General features: G+C 44.8%; 2 protein-coding genes across 2 annotated transcripts in view; one reads left to right on the top strand and one right to left on the bottom strand.

The window, feature by feature from the left end:
- Nucleotides 1-4,729, top strand: part of SDC2 (syndecan 2) — a 106,350-nt gene extending 101,621 nt beyond the window's left edge. The window contains exons 6-7 of the mRNA XM_049772957.1: nt 622-757; nt 2,126-4,729. Coding sequence (XP_049628914.1) covers nt 622-757; nt 2,126-2,289 — 300 coding nt within the window. The 3' untranslated portion in view covers nt 2,290-4,729. The remainder of the gene's footprint in view (nt 1-621; nt 758-2,125) is intronic.
- Nucleotides 1-17,657, bottom strand: part of TP53INP1 (tumor protein p53 inducible nuclear protein 1) — a 914,054-nt gene that overhangs the window by 34,878 nt on the left and 861,519 nt on the right. The window lies entirely within an intron of this gene.

Here is a 17,657-nt window from a genome sequence, read left to right on the forward strand (position 1 = left end):
CTATTCATGAAGGGGAAAGAGGTGAGCGACTTTTGACACTTTTTCAGGACAGTTCCAGGGGCGGTGGTGGGGTTACTAATCCATCACTGCTAGCTGGGGTCTGGGAGGCATTGTGCTGTTGGGAGCAGGCAGCAAGTCACTTGGGATGTTTCTACTTGTGAATTGAGGTGGACCTGTGCCCTGGAGCATGCCCTCTTCTCACTGTGTGCTCTGGGGCTCCCGACCCCACTCACCCCTCAGTAAAAATCTCCCATGATGCTTTTTCCATCATTTCCCAGACTTTCGGAAGGAAAGAAACAGTCTGGCAACACACATCATTCCCTTTTTCTTTCTAGTACTTTCTTGAAGCCCTTTTAATTCTTCTCTTCTCTTTTCTTTTCTTTTCATTTCATTTCGTTTCATTTTCTTTATTTTCATTTCTGGGCTATATCTGGTGATGCTCAAGAGTTACTCCTGGCTCTGCATTCAGGAATCACTCCTGGTGATGCTGAGGAATCATATGGATGCTAAAGATTGAACCAATGTCAGCTGTGTACAAGGCAAATGCCCTCCCCGCTGTTTTCTAATCTTCTCAAAGCCCTTTTCTAATCTTCTCCTTTCCACCCTTCTTGTCCTGTTCAGTCTCCTGAAGAAGTGGACAAAGAGGACATTCCTGTCTCCGAGACAGAGAGGAAGATAGACACAGCTGAGGAGGACACGAATGTGTACACAGAGAAGCACTCGGACAATCTGTTCAAACGTACAGAAGTCCTTGCAGGTGAGAGGCTACAAGACCAGGCGGCAGGGATCATCCTTCTGTGGGTCACCTGCCCGCTGAAGGCATCCTGGAGGGACACAGGCGAGAAGTTAGGACAAATATCTTTCTTGTCCACTGACCTTATCGCTTGCTCCTAGGCAGGCCACCAGGGTGGGGAGAGGCCAGAAAAGGGTTTTTCAAATAACAACAAGGGCTGGAGCCATTGCACAGTGCAGAGTGTGCTTGCCTTGCATGTGGCTGACTCAGGTTCAGTTACCAACATCCCATAGGGTCCCTTGAGCATTGCCAGGAATAAATCCTGAGCACAGAGCCACACCTGTGTACAGCGGGTATGGCCCCAAACCCCAAACAAACAACAGCAAAGATGAGAGGGAGAAAACTCTAGCTTTAGCTCAGGCCTAATTTCAAAATAAACTTTGGATCTTGAGGGGAGGGAGTTGACCCCAAAATGCCCATCAAGCGAAGGTTGTGGGCTCCAAATATCTAATTTATCGATGATAAATATTAATATTGGATTCAAAAGAGGGAAAATTTCTCAGATTTAAGGACACTTAATTCTGGGAAGGATGGGCCCAACTCCAAAATGAGGCAAGGAGTGTAAAGGCAAACTGGAAAGATGGTAGTACAGTGGGTTAGTACTTGCCTTACATATTACAGTTGACCTGGGTTCAATCTCCAGCTTCCCAGAGGGTGCCCTGAGCACTGTTTGGGCATAACTACCACCCCCCCAAAGAAAAGAAAAGAACTGTGAAGGCTCTTTTCATATATACTCTTACAAAATTGCAGTCAATGATCTCATTTGTTTTGAGTTGTCATTGAGAAAGTGCTGAGCAGATTAAGCTATGAAATGTGCATCTTGGAAAGATGATGAAGCGTTCCAAGCAAGGAATTAGATGAGGTTTTAGATTTTTCTTTGTGAGGCTTTGGGGGATATTTTAATACTAATCAAAGGCAGCATTATACCGTCTTAAATTTGCATAGTTACCTGGCTGCTTCATGGACTCCAGTTTTCTAAGTTGTGGAGGTTTTTGTTCTGTTTTTAAACTCCCAGATTTGATGAAAACTCTGGTTTTCACCACAAGGGACAATGAGGGGATTGATGGGTGGGGGTCTTGGAGGGGAAGAAGGGTACAGTCCTGGAACTTTGGTGCTGGGTGTAGTGTTATTGACCAAAAAGTGTGACCCTTAGTCCTTAAACTTCCATGATATTGTAAACCAAGGCTCATTCAATCATCAGTATTAGCTCTAGTTGAAATCATGTGGTCTGTAAAGCCATTTAGAATCTAAGGAGTTTGGGCTTGACAAAACTCATATCTGCGCTCCTCAAATCTCTTCTAAAAGTCTTCTTTTCCCCTGATGTGTTGGCAGCGGTGATTGCAGGTGGAGTGATCGGCTTTCTCTTTGCCATTTTTCTCATCCTGCTGTTGGTCTATCGCATGCGGAAGAAGGACGAAGGCAGTTACGACCTTGGCGAACGGAAACCCTCCAGCGCTGCCTACCAGAAGGCCCCCACCAAGGAGTTTTATGCGTGAACCTGCCACTTCGTGTCTCTTGTTTCTGAGATCACTGAACTTTTAAGAAATAAAGCTTTTGCATAGAATAATGAAGATCTTTGGTTTTTCTGTTGTTGTTGTTTTTTTTTTTTTTCATTTTCATGTGCGTGCCACTTGGGTGCGCACACCCCTAAGAAAAATCCTGTTGTATTTAAAACTTTTTCATGTATTTCTTTAGAGCAACCTAAGATTTTGAGGTAACATCCGCTGTGTTTCTGTAAATAGCAGTGGCAAAATATTCTGTTATGATGTGATGTTCATGGAATCGGTTAAAGCTTTTACTGCGCAAGTAGAGAAATTGTCTTGGATGGCTGGATTTGAAAGCTGTCTGGGTTAGCATTGACTCAAATTGACCTGACCTATTGGTCTAATTTTATTAATTCCCCCCATGTCCCCCCCCTCTTATCTGCTTTCCCCCTCTGATCCCCTTAAACGCAAAACTCCATATGCCTTTTGTAACTGTTAAGGTGCAATTTTTGTCTTGGAGAATTCAGAGAATGGTCATTTGGTATCTCTGTGAGTTTCAAATCTGTCAACTTGAGCCTCTACTTTGTATAAATTTCTACGTGTTAAGACTATCCATTTTACATTCACTTTGGTTTTGTTTTGTTTTCTTTGATTCCCTGTTGCTTCGGGCAGATTTGCAACAGCAAATTAATGTGTAAAATTGGATTATTCCCACAAAACTATTCAGTCGTATCTGTCCAATCAGATCCTCTTTCCAGGAGGACAAGTTGCAAATTACTGACAAGCCTCAGCAAACCCAAAAATGTTAACAGTATTTTGAGAAGTTGCTGCGAATGCCCGTGGCCACTGTATATCTGTTCATTTCTTGCCATTTGAAAGTAGCAATTGGGGTGGGGGTGTTTTGGGGGTGTTCTGTTCTTTAAAAATGCATTTAAGTTGTCAACGTCTTTTTAAGCCTTTGAAGTGCCTATGATTCTTATGTAACTTGTCGAAGACTGGCGTTAATGAGTCTATATAACAGTTTCAAAGAAGTTGGTATTTTATAAGCACAGACAATTCTAATAGTAACTTTTGTAGTCCTACCAATAGACATGAATTGTTATTTGGGAACCAAAAAAAAAAAAAAAAAACTACTGAATAAATCATGTGGCCTCCTATTGAAAATGTCACTGTTATAAATTTTGTGCATTTTCCATCAGCCGTACACGTTCCCTTTGGTCAAGGACCGTCTGCTCAGGACGGACGTTGGGGGGTGTCGGAGCATTGGCGCAGGACTCGGTAGATCTAAACCAAAGAACTCTGTCACAGTACAGTAGAAGAGCAGATGTGCTTGTGAACTAGCCAGAGGAAACTGGAATGGATTGTCCTGTGTGTCTGAGTAGAAGTATGAGAAGGTTTCCAAGAGACTTCGATGATTGCAAGCTCACTAGGATAAGGGAGCACAATAGGGAGAGGGATGCTTGCTTGCTTTGGCAAATAACTTTCAGTGCTATCAATTCCAAAGAATGGAAGGGGCCTCTCCTTACTTGGGTCTCTAAGGGTTAGTCTGCTGAGAGATGATTTGACCTTGGAGCACCTGCTTCAGATCTGTCCTTGATGCTAAACCACAGGACCTAAAGAATAGGTCACATGCCTTGTCTGCATGCCAGGGGGTGGATGGGGGTCAAGCTGCCTTGCTCCCTTCCTGAGACAAACTTGGCTGTCTTCCATCAAGGATGGAAGAATGAAGGTGATTAGCGCCTTCCTTCTGCAGAATATTTCTTTTTTCTGCTTAGCCATTCATTCGATGTCCGACCATGAGCCACCGAGTCAGACAGCAGGACTCAGTAATCTTTGTGTGTGGTTTGCTTTCTATAAAATAGGGATGCTTTATTTCAGTAGCAGTCCCTGGAATGGTCAGAGAACGCCTTCAAAACAAAACATTTTTAGCAACACACAGGCAGTGTTTTTTGCTTCAATTCTGAATGGCCGTAAACTCCTGGCCCATCGCTTAGGAGTCCATCTGCTTTGAGGGATTGAAAAGAAAATACCAGCTCCCAACCTCCCCTCTCCTGTTTGTCTGTAGCTAGAGAGGCTAAGTGCATGGTGGGGATGGAGATTTCAGCTTCCAACTGTGCAATGCGGAGCAAATTCAGTGTGGAGAGTTAACAACTGCTGGAATTTCTGTGCCAGGAAAAGAACATTTCTGGCAAATATTTTGTCACTGCTGTAAAGCAAAATATTTGTTCAAGTGCCAAAATAAAGTCTGTCTTGCTGAAAGTAAAACCTTATTGTATAGACTGGCATCCACTTTTCTTCAACTGTATGCTTTTCTGCTTCGTTTTTACATTCTTTTCTTTGAAAGATGCAGTAAACAACGCTTTAAAAAAAGTGTTAGTGACGACTGAGTTCAGGAGAATTTTCAGTCAAATATAAATATGAAAGCTGATGTGAAAACTTACTGTTTCTGTAACCACCTGTGAATGATTTTCTGTGTGTGAATGTGGCCTTGTGTGAGCAATTTGCAATCTTTGCAACAGGGAGAGGGAGTCTAGAATGTTCTTTTTAAAGTTTCCGCTGCAGAAGAGTAAATGACTGAACGGCAGCAGTAAGAATGATTTTGTTGAGTTGAAATGAAGTTGGATCTTGGCTGACAACAGTACATTCATGGCGTCGGCTAAGTACATGCGTTCTGCAGTTTGGACAAAAGAATGAACTATTATTTTGGAATTTTCACAACTGCCCAAAGAAAAGAAGTCAGGCTAAGTCTATACATACAATCTTTTCACCTTTAAACACAGGACTTTAGGATTCTAAACCATCTGAAAAGTAGGCTGGGAGAGAAATTCACCTCTGAGGTCAGCAGAGAAGAAGCAAAGCATTTGGGGCTGGGGGTGGTAGACTCCTCCTAAGTCCAGTACCTCAACTCATCCAAGCCTGTCTTAACAACGTTTAAATCTGAGGTAGGAGCAAAAAGGCCAACTGTCAGAGAAGAATTTCAACTTGCCTGAGATAGATTAAAGCCCAGTTGCCAAAGGGGTCTCTGAACCAGGAGCAGGTAGAAATGTAAATTGGACGTGTATCATTCCCAGGTCTGCCCTACTTCAAGGACAGAATTTTCCTCGTTTTGAGACAAGAAAGCTTTTGGGAGAGTTCACATCTGCCCAATTAAAAAGTTTTAATAGGGCCAGAGAGATAGCATGGAGGTAAAGCATTTGACTTGCATGCAGAAGGTCGGTGGTTCGAATCCCGGCATCCCGTATGGTCCCCCAAGCCTGCCAGGAGTGATTTCTGAGTGTAGAGCCAGGAGGAACCCCTGAGCGCTGCCACCTATGAGATGTGACCCAAAAAACAAACAAACAAAAAGTTTTACTGGGGATGGAGTGACAGCACAGCAGGTAGGACATTTGCCTTGCATGCAGCCAACCCGGGTTCAATTCCTATACCCCATATTGTCCCCTGAGCACTATCAGAGCCAGGGATAAACCCTGAGCACCGCTGAGTGTGGCCCCAAAACAAAACAAAAGTTTTTCCCATAATAGTAAAAGCAGATGTATGTAGGTAGATGTTTCTTTACAAACTAGACCAACTGTTCTTGCATATTTGGGAATACTGGAGTGGGACTTTTCCACCTTTGAAAAACACAGTATAAAATGTGGAAAATCAGGGTCTGGAACAATAAACAGTACAGCAAGGAGGGCATTTATCTTGCATATGGCCAACCCAGGCTCTATCCCAGTCATCCCATATGGTCCCCCTAACCTGCCATGAGTTACTTCTGAGTGCAGAGCCAGAAGTAACACTCTTGAGTGCCGCCAGGTGTGGAAATAAAGTGGAAAACTGGCCATCTAAGACTAAACTTAAAGAAATCCCAATAAAAGGGCCCTACTCTGGTCACCCATAGAACAAAAATGCCCTGCAGAGGACTTCCCACAGTTACAAAGTTGTTCATGGTTGAGTTTCAGACATACAATGTCCAACACCCTTCACCAGTGCACATTTCCTGCCAAAAATGTCCCCAGTTTCCCTCCTACCCTCTCCACTGCCTATCTCTGAGGCAGACATTTTTCTTCTTCAGAGAACATTCTTTTATCAGGAAGGTGACCAATCTTCACCTTCCAAAACTAAAGTTTTGTGTAACTTTATAACTCATTCAGAGATCATAGGTATATTCAATATTTGAACTATTTTTGAAACTTTACAGTAATTTATTTTTGTTTTTTTTTTTTGGGGGGGGGCTCTGTGCTCAGAAATCAGTCCTGGCTCGGGGGATCATATGGAATTCGGGGATTCGAACCACCATAAGTCCTGGGCTGGCCGCATGCAAGGGAAATGCCCTACCACTGTGCTATCTCTCTGGCCCTTTGGGGAAAATTTTTAAGCAGTCAGTGAAATGATCCCCCTATATTATTATAGAGTTGCCTTTATTATCAATGTCATCTTTATAGCTTTATTATAATGATGTGATGGTGGAAAATACATTTTTTAAATGTTTGGTTTTAAAGAACAGTTTTAGGCAATACCATCTCTACCTGGTGGTATTTCTCAGTGTTGAACTTACGATGGTCAATAGTGAGACTCATTCACAGAAGGCAGATGAGAAAGGTGGAGCCAAAAATAAAGTAAAAAAGTAAAGGGGCCTGAGACATGGTACAATAGGTTGGGTACTTGCTTTGCATGTAGTTGACCCAGGTTTGATCCCCAGCATCCTATGTGGTTCCCTGACCTCCACGAGGAGTGATCCCCTGAGCACTGCCAGACGTGACCCAAAACAAAAATGGGGTACCCTAAGCAAGTGGAAAGTGGGAGTTCAACACTAACGCTTTCTGACTGAAATAAACTATCAGATTTGGCCATTTATGGCAGTCATCATTAGCTAGTTTAGAAAATTAAAAAATAAAGGGGATTGAGGCTGTGGGGGGCAGCAAAAAAATTGGGGCAACAGGAGCTGGAGTGATAGCATAGCAGTAGGGCGTTTGCCTTGCACGTGGCTGACCCAGGACTGACCTTGGTTACATCCCTGGAGTCCCATATGGTCCCCCAAGCCAGGAGCGATTTCTGAGCTCATAGCCAGGAGTAACCCCTGAGTGTCACTGGGTGTGGCCCAAACCCCCCCCCCCAAAATAATAAATGGAGGGAGAACAGTCTCCACATTTAGCAGTTTAAAAAAATCTCACAATAAAGTGTGTCCTATTCAGTATTTAGTCCTCTTTTGGGGGTGACCTTGCTCGTTATTTAAGATTTTAAGAGTACAACCCTATTCTTTTTCTTTTTAGAGTTCAATTCTTTTTGTTATCTGTTGCATATGACCTTTAACCTTTTTTTAATTTTTTTTTTTTGTGGATGCATACAGCAGGTGCTCAGGGCTTACTCCTTGCTCTGTCCTTAGGGATCATTCATGGAAGTGTTCAGGACACTCTAGAGGATACCGGTAGTCAAACAAACCCTGCTCAGCCATGTTTAAGGCAAATGCCCTCCCTGCTGCACTAATGCTCTGGCCCCTGGTCTTAACCTTTTATGACCAAAAAAAAATTAGTGACTTGGAACCACTTGGCTTCCAAGGAATGCTGGAAGAATGTCACCTGAGCAAGTTTCATGAGAGGAAAAATTAAAGCTTTGGGGGCTTCCAGATCTTGTGAAACTTGAGGTGCTTCTAATGTTTCATCCTAGCTGCACTGACTGTGAATATTTGCATGGCTGATGCACAAGGGACCCCCCCCCAGATTCTTGCCTCAGATCTGTATCCACCGTTCTGGGAACTGGGGGTCCAATGGGTGAATGGCACGGGACTCCACTTTCATGAGGTGTGGAGAGGGGAGAAGACAGAAACTAAAAGGTAAAACAGGGCCGGAGCTATTATACAGTGGGAGAGCATTTGCCTTGCATGAGGCCAACCCAGATTCAATCCCTGGTGTCCCATATGGTACCCCAAGCCTGCCAGGAGTAACCCCTGAGCACTGCCAAATGTGGCGCAAAAAAAAAAAAAGTTTTAAATGATAACACCTGGGGTCATCTTCCTAGTGGCCCGAACCCCTGTTGAGTGCTTGAGGGTCAGTGGTGGCAAAAGGAAAAGAAAATGTGGTTCTGGCTGGGCTTCGGAGGACTGGGGGGTTGCCAAAGTGGCTGCCTTGACTCAGTGATACCCTCATCCCTCATCTCCGAGGGACAGGACCTCCATGTGAACCTCTCGATGCAGCTGCTCTGCTCCACGGTGCTCCTGCTGCCTCCTGGCACAAGATCTCTTTCCCTTCCTAGGCCCAGGTCATGAGCTGTGACTCCAGGACTGGCTTTGTCCAGTGGAACCTGAGAGTGACCCGTTCCCTAGAAACGGTTATCTGGGTCACTCACTGCCTTTCCTCCCACAGGATGCACACTTCCCTGCATCTCTGTTGCTGAGCTCCTGGATTCAACCCCTTCTATCTCATCTGGCTGGGAATTCCGTTTCCCTTCTAGATGGCGCACAAGCAGACAGCAGACAGATAGTCTGACAAGCCCTGGATTAAGCAAAGACCTAGCTGGGGGCTAGGTCTGCTTGCTGAGCCTGTTCTGACCTTCCAGATGATCCTATTGCTGTGGTTTGGGGCCACACACTCAGGCCTTGCTCCTGGCTCTATGCTCAGGAATCATCCTGGAGATGCTTCAGAGCCTATGGGATGCCAGGGACCCAACCTGGGTTGGCTGTATACAAGGCAAACACCCACCCTGCTGTGCTATCAACACTCAGATCCCAGATGATTTTTCCTTTATATGTATTATATTTTCATAAATAAATCAGTTTTCTTCTTTAAACATAGAACATATAACCAATTATATAGGGACATATGTATAACTTATATAACATATAACAAATACTCACCCCCTCCTCCCATAGGCTTATTCTGAATTAAGGACACTTTTGAATTGCAAGGGGGAAATGGCGCAGAGCACAGCCCCAGACACTCACGGAAGGGAATGGATTAGCTTTCGAGTCTTGTCATAGAGATCCACATCAAAAATGGGAACCAGCAGCTGAGCAGGAAGTCAGACTGATGTGACTACAGAGGAACTAATCTCTCCTCCCTGCGCTTCCTGCGAGGAAAGAATCAGCCCAATAGAGCAGCATTTCTCCCACGTGTAGCTACATCTGGGGGTCATTGGAATGGGATTTTCACTTCCTTAATTGCTCTCAGCCTGAGTAAACACCAGCAGAGAAGGTTTGCATTTCCCTGGGCAGCCCTAGAACTGGGGAACCTGGCCCATGTTCTCTTTATATAGCTCTCTGGTTCAGTCCTGGCTGTTCTCACATTCTTTCTCCCTTTTTAAAACAAAAAACAAAGGGCAGAGCAGTGGCACAGCGGAAGGGCGTTTGCCTTGCATGCGGCTGATCCAGTTCAGACCTCAGTTTGATCCCCAGTGTCCCATATGGACCCCCAAGCCAGGAGCAATGTCTGAGTGCATAGCCAGGAGTAACCCCTGAGCATCACCAGGTGTGGCCCCAAAACCAAAAAATAAATAAATAGGTTATTTGGAAATTCTGAGGCAGGGGAATAAAACTAAGGTGCTCAAGAGAGAGAATGAACTTCTCCAAAGGTGGAGAGAACCCCAGTACACAACCCAGCAGGGAAGTAAGAAAGTAGGAAAGCCACATCTCAGGAGGGGAGATTCAAGTCACATGTGCTCAAGTACCACATGTCCAAGCAACACCTTTTTATTCAGTTAGCTCAATTAGTATCAATGCAAAGAACAGCTACTACAGGCCCTGCTTTGCCTGATGTGAGAATGCAGTCTAAGTCGACTTCCTCTACTAAGCCTGTTCCCATTCTCATTAGACACCAGCTCATATCTCCAGGTCCTAAGCTCGTAGGACCAGCAAGGCCACCACAAGACCATCAGGCTCTGTCTACAAGGAATTTCTATCCCAACAGGCACAGATGGATCAGGCTGTTCCTGGAATACTAAGAAGGTGCCTCTAGGGAGCAAAGACGGAACCATATGGGGTTAGGAGGAAGAGTCACACAGTAGGGTCTGGAGTGCTACTCAGGTGTGAGGGAGGCCAGACTGGCTGGCCTTCAGAGTCCAATCTGCGGTCCAAATGGCTTCCAAGACTGTTGCGGTGACCTTGGAGAGCAGGCACAAAACTCGAGCATTGGAGAGACATGTTGATTCACCCCCAAGTCCCTGGGAGTAAGAGGAGCCAGGCTTCCAGTGCTGCCTTCAGCACTCTGTCCAAGTGTAGTTCTTTCTAGGAATCTGGTATTCCCTCCCCACTACACACACACACACACATACACACACACACACACACACACACACACACACACACACACACCTCACTTTCAGGTCAGGGTGGATGAAAGGGAAAGACTGGATTCTGGAGAGCTACAATCTATGGATATACACGTAAATACAAAATACAGCATACAGAGTCAAATTAATAACACAGTGGGAAGGTCGCTTGTATTGAACGTGGTCGACTGGGTTCGATCTTCAGCACCCATAGGGTCTCTGTGAGTCTTGCCAGGAGTGATTCTTGAGTGCAGAGCCTGGAATAACCCCATCCAATGCCAGGAATGGCCCCAAATCAGAAGCAAAATACATCATACTCAATCTTTGTTCTACTCTCTCATAGATTAGAGTCCAGACTATATGGCCACTATCTATGTGAAAGGTGTCCCTTGGGCTCTGCTTACCAAACCCTTGGGTACCCTCCTCTCTCTGGGCCCCAAGATATCAGCTCCTTGCTCTCTTGTGCAAGATCAGAGCTGCTATCACCCCCAGCACCAACCCTCACATGCACACATACACAGACACTTGACTTCTTTTTTCTTCCCCTTGTGCTCTTGTCCAGCCCTGCATTCTAAGTGGACCAAACACATCTATAGGGGACAAGTTATAACCTGATTTTTGATAGGTTCAAATCCCGGCATCCCATATTGTCCCCCAAGCCTGCCAGGAGCAATTTCTGAACATAGAGCCCTGAATAAATCCTGGCGCTGCTGGGTGTGACCCAAAAACCAAAAAATAAAAAATAAGAAAGTCTAGAGAGGATAGAGCAATAGCACATCAGGTAGGGCCTTTCCCTTGCAAGTGACCAGCCCAGGTTCTCTCCCCTGCATCCAATATTGTCCTGAGTAATTCCTGAGCACAGAGCCAGGAGGATCCTCTAAGCACCATTGTGTGTGTAGCAGAAAACGCACACATATCTGGGCTGGAGAGATAGCATGGAGATAAGGCATTTGCCTTGCATGCAGAAGGTCGATTGTTCGAATCCAGGCATCCCATATGGTCCCCTGAGCCTGCCAGGAGTAATTTCTGAACATAGAGCCAGGAGTAACCCCTGAACACCGCTGGGTGTGACCCAAAAAAAGAGAAAGAAAGAAAGAAAGGAAGGGAGGAAGGGAGGGAGGGAGGGAGGAAGGGAGGGAGGAAGGGAGGTAGGAAGGAAGGAAGGAAGGAAGGAAGGAGGGAGGGAGGTAGGGAGGGAGGGAGGGAGGTGGGAGGGAGCGAGGGCGGGAGGGAGGGAGAGACATAGAGAGAGAGAGAGAAAGAGAGAAAGAGAGAAAGAAAGAAAGAAAGAAAGAAAGAAAGAAAGAAAGAAAGAAAGAAAGAAAGAAAGAAAGAAAGAAAGAAAGAAAGAAAGAAAGAAAGAAAGAAAGAAAGAAAGAAAGAAAGAAAGAAAGAAAGAAAGAAAGAAAGAAAGAAAGAAAGAAAAAACACACATACAAGGAAGAAAGTCCTAACAGCTCTCTGGCAGAAGGTCCCCCCAGCAGTGGCTACTATTATCAGGGAACTCATCCCCAAACCAGGCATAAGCCCTGAGCACAGCTGGATGCCGCCCCAAATGAAAGAAACAAACAACCCCTTCCTCCACCAAACTTAAGGACCTTCTCAAAACCCAGTGGGGACTCTGCTCTCACAAGTTAATGGCTTTGAGGAAGAGAGAGGTGAGCATTTTGCTGAGAAGTATTTTGCATTTGGACAGGCGCTGTCGACGATTTGCTTCTTTTGTTCTTTCCATATTTTCTATTCTTGGGCCGCCTCATCATCATGTGCAGAACCCAGGCTGCCCCCAGATCAAAACGGCCTTTTTTAGAACCCTCTCTCCCATTTTTGAGACGGAGTCTGGGCTGGAAACGGGGCTGGGGAAAATGTCTTCTATGCCATCTTGATTGCTCACATCTGTTCGCATTTCCATTCATAAATTTAAATCCCAGGCCAGGGCCACCATCTGCTTTCTTGCAAGCAAAGGAAAGAAGCAAGGGCCAGAACAGCTGTGTTGGTGCAGAGATGCAGCCCAGCTAGGCCACAGGCTCTCCCAGGAAACAGGGTTGGGCCTGCCTATTCAGGGACTGGTCCCCTTCCTTCTTTGGGGAGAAAGGTGGGGGTGGCACTCTGGCTTGGTGCCTTACACCATGGAAGGAGGGGTCAGCATATAGCCCAAGTTTTATTTTTCTCCCCTCTCTTGGCCCTTCTGGGCTCATGGAGCATCCTGTGGGCTGTGTGTACTATTCTCGCTCTCCTCTGACCCTGCCCTGCTCTGTAATTCATGGCTGATGGTCCAGCATCACTCTGGGACCTGATATTAGTCACTCACTGATTCTTTTATAACTCTTGAAATGCCACAAGTATAGAGAAAGCTGGACTTTCTCCCTTAGACTTGACAATGTAGAGATCATTTAGGAAATGTCTATGGATATGAGGCACTGCTAACCCAGTAATACTAGACTGACCATTGACCCTTTATTCTGATCCCCTGGAATCAACCCATAGCCACTCTCCCAGACCTACCATATTTTCCGGCGTATAAGACGACTTTTGAAACAAAGACAAAAAAGTCAACCGAAAATCGGGGGTCGTCTTATATGCCGAGTATATCCCGAAAAATGTTTCAATATGCCGTTAAACGAAAATTGTCTGAATATGGCCACAAAACGAATTTTCCAACTCGATTCTGCACCAATCACTGCAAGGCTGCTCAGACCACCTCTCTAAGTCAGCCAATTCAAGCAGGCTTTTGATGCATGCAAATTAGACAATGTTCTGGACCCGAATCAACACTGTCAAAAGCCTGCTCAGATTGGCCAGAGTCAGAGAGGAAGTCTATGACAGTAGAACCTTTGGACCTTTGCTTGTTGTGATTGGCTCACTGTGGTACATGAGCACAGGAACACATGCAGCACATGCAGCACAGGAACTTTCTGTCTGATACAGCAAATATAGGCCTAAACTTATGTTTTAACTGCAAAATTAGGGGGTCCTCTTATATGCCCGGTCATCTTATATGCCAGAAAATATGGTAATCTTTCCTGCCATCAGGAAAGTCTCACACATTCTTTCTCCCTCTTGGCTCACCAAACCCCTAACCTGACCCTTCTCCTTCTCTCTGAACTCTTTGGGGCTCAAGAATAGAAGTACTTAGGCGACAAGGTCACAAGCACTGCACCAGAGAAAGTCTAGAAGCAGTGGTCCTCAAACTATGGCCCGCAGGCCACATATTGTATTTGTATCTGTTTTGTTTCTTCATTGCAAAATAAGATATATGCAGTGTGCATAAGAATTCGTTCATAAGTTTTGTTTTTACTAGAGTCAGACCCTCCAATGGTCTGAGGGACAGTGAACTGGCCCCCTGTTGAAAAAGTTTGAGGACCCCTGGAGAGGTTTAGACTTGCATGTGGCCAACCCAGACTCAATCCTCAGCACTGCATATGGCCACAGAACCCTAGCATTTAGATATGACCCCAAAGATGCAAAGCTGACATAGTCCCATGAAACTTAAGTAGACAGACAGACTGGCAGTGGGGTACTCTTTGACTCAGACAAGCCATTTTCACCTCACACCCTGAGAAGAGTGTAGCTGCTCCACTTTGCTCTGTGGACAAGCTTTTCTTCTAATCAATGAGCCCACCACAACACATTAAAAACCACCAGCACATAGCAAAGGTCAGAATAGGAAAGCAGTGCAGAATCTTACTATGTTTAAGGGTCCAGTTTTATTTATGGTGTTCTTCATTTTAGAAGTGTCTACTGCCTCTTAGTACATTAACCCTCCAAGGACACTGAGCTATAGTTTATGTACATGTACCATTTGTTTTAATATGTTTCCTACCTGCCTCCTCACCCACATACCTATCATCTGCCTATTTCCCACCTACATATTATCTGCTCACTTACCCGTCTACTTACCTATCACTGATGTACCCACATTCCATATGACCATCTAACTGTTACCCACCTAACTACCCACCAACTACCAACACACCTACCTACCACCTACTTACCCACTTACATACCTATTGATTTTGCTACCTATTACTATGATTCTCTAACTAATAACGTTCACCATAGTAAGACTATGCATCGTTCCCTAAGGAGGAATTAGGGAAGCTATTTTTCAGAATAGTATTTGTGTAGATTGGATGGAATTTATTTTACTTGTATCACTTTAAGTCAGTCTACAAGAGTGAAATGACATAGAACTTTTGAGGGACTCAGTGACTGAGCCCTCAGTGAGTATTTAGTCACATATTTTTCTTTGCACTGAGTGGGTGAGTGGGTAACTTCTGTGGGGTGAGATTTATTCTGAGCAAGTACCTCTTTGTCAGGCTTTGTTTATGCTTTTGAATTTTGTTTTGTTGGAGAGCCATGTCTGCCTTTGCTGGAGGAGGGGCCCTTCCTAACTCTGTTCTCAGAAGTCCCTCCCCAGAGGTTTTTTGGAGGGGAGGATATGTAAGCCTGGTAGTTAAAGCATCTACTTGCCCATTGAGTTGATTCTCCAGTTGTTTGCCAGGTTTTTGTTTGTTTGTTTGTTTTTGGTTTTGGTTTTTTTTGGGGGGGTCACACCTGGCAGCGCTCAGGGGTTACTCCTGGCTCCATGCTCAGAAATCATTCCTGGCAGGCTCGGGGGACCAGATGGGATGCCAGGATTCAAACCAATGACCTTCAGCATGAAAGGCAAACACCTTACCTCCGTGTTATCTGTCTGGCCCCTTGTTTGCCAGTTTTAATGATTGATTACTTTGCTTTCCCAAGTCTTCTTGATCAACTTATGAATTTTGATAGACCTGCCAGTGACACCATCTGTCATCAGTTAGGTTATGTATGGGGCCATTAGGATATAGATTATGTTGAGGGTTGGGGAGATGACTCCGTGGACATGGCCTCTCAAGCATCTCTGGACCTGAAGAGCATACCATGATTGCTCAGAGCATTGAACTGTCTAGTGTTGTTAACCAAGAATCACCAGGAGTGATGCCCCCCAGACTCACTGAGCACTGCTTAGAATGGCCCCAAAGATGACTGTCACTCTGTACCTTAAATAGAACTATGAGAGACTTGTAACTCACATTGGTCACAATAAAAATTATTAAGAAAAAAAAAAGAACAAGGAGCAAATAGACCAAGAAAACATACATATAAAACCATGTCACTACTGTATTGAAATACATTTCCTTGCCTGAGAAGAATCCAATGAGAATACAGTCTGTGTTGTATGAGAATACAGTAAGAAAGGAGAATGGGGAGCCGGGCGGTGGCGCTAGAGGTAAGGTGCCTGCCTTGCCTACACTAGCCTTGGATGAACCGTGGTTCGATCCCCCAGCGTCCCATATGTTCCCCCAAGCCAGGAGCGACTTCTGAGCGCATAGCCAGGAGTAACCTCTGAGCGTCACCGGGTGTGGCCCAAAAAACAACAACAAAAAAAAAAAAGAAAGGAGAATAGATGGAGTGTGTGATCCGCTTCAGAAATAGTTAGATTTACGTCAAAAAAATTTAAAAAAAAGAAGAAGCCAAAAAGCACTTAGGATGTATGCATTACTCAAAGAAAATACGATATGAATGTCGTGGATGGAAGATAAAGCATGATGGAGATGACAGAGTTGGATGGATCAATGATACTTAAAAGTTGATAATAGATGCTAGAAGAATAGATAGGTTGACCCACAGATTGATAAGAGAGGAGTAGGTGATTGAAAGAAAATGCCAGAAGACACCAGTGAGAGACAGAAAAGATAGTCTAGGAATGAATGCTCATGTCTTACATGCGGCCAACTCATTTGATCCCCATTATCACATGTGGTTCCAGAGGAGCCTCACTAGGAGTGACACCTGAGTACAGAGCCAGGAGTTAGCCCTGAACACTGCTAGGTATGTCCCTAACCATTCTTCCTGATGACAAAACAAACAAACAAACAAACAAAAACAAAACCCAAAGTCCCTGACTTCTAAGCAGAATCTTGTATTTTCTCTACAAGCAGAAGCCATGGATGGCTTTGAGGAAGCCAGAGTAGGAAAAAGCCTGAGTTTTTGGAGTGCCTACCCCTTCTGCATTCTGGACTGCTTGCCCACATCTGTACTAGTGGAGAGAAAATCATGTCAATATTATTGGAGCCATTGGATTTCGTGGTGCCTTTTCTACATCCAGTGAACATTAGGCCTATCTAATTTGTACCATCAAGGGGAAAGAACATTGCCCCAAGACTCAAGGGGTGGGGGTGCAGAGCTGTGTGATGTTGGGCCAGTTGTTCTCCCTCAGAGAAGACAAAGGCACAACAGAGGGTATTGTCCTTGGCATAACCTTCCAAACAGGGATGGGGGTGGAGGCAGGCCAAAGCAGCAGCTGTCGACTGGGAATTTGATGCTAAAGCAATACAAGGAGATGTTTTCCCCATTTGCTTCCTTCTCAGTTTGTCCCAGACCCCTTTGGTGGGGTGAAGACTAGATGTTTTTCATGCAACTGAAAAAGGTTCAAGATGCCCAGGAAGGGCAAGCATGTGGACTTGGACTGTTAGACCAAACATGTCTTGGAAAACAGCTTCCTTCCTTCTGCAAGACACAGCTTTCCCCTAAGACCTTGGGCTCTTGTTGACAGTGAAAGAATGGGCTTGGGGCTGGCACTTAATAAAAGAATCCAGAAGTTCTTTGTTTCTCTCCAATAGGGCAGTGACCATCCAGGACCCAAATCCAACTACAACTCTCTTTGCCCCTTGTGGTAGTAACTAAAACCATATCACAGAAGTAGAACTTCTAACAGAACCCTGTCATATTAGAATTTCCACAATGGAGCACGTAGTCCCCTGGGATCATACAGCCAGTCTTCATCACCTCCTACAAAATACCTCTAACTTGATGCATGTTGACTTCTGTCTTAGAATCCTTCTCTGGTTATTATACTCAGAGACCAGGCCTCAACCCAATGCTCAGGGGAGTTTCTAGAATCCATTAATGAAGCTCCTTGGTAACTTGGAAGCTCCTCTTCCCCTCCCACTGTCAACAAGGATTCTCAAGTAGCCAAATTTTAAGGAAAATGAGAAATATTGGTCTCCATATTCCTCTACTTTCAGGCAGTGGAAGGTGCAGGAATTACTCTTCTAGAATGGTCACCTGATTTATACCTGACATTTCTAGGCTTTTCTAGAATGGTCAAC

This window comes from Suncus etruscus, chromosome 5 (assembly GCF_024139225.1).
Source record: "Suncus etruscus isolate mSunEtr1 chromosome 5, mSunEtr1.pri.cur, whole genome shotgun sequence".
NCBI classification, from domain to species: Eukaryota; Metazoa; Chordata; class Mammalia; order Eulipotyphla; family Soricidae; genus Suncus; species Suncus etruscus.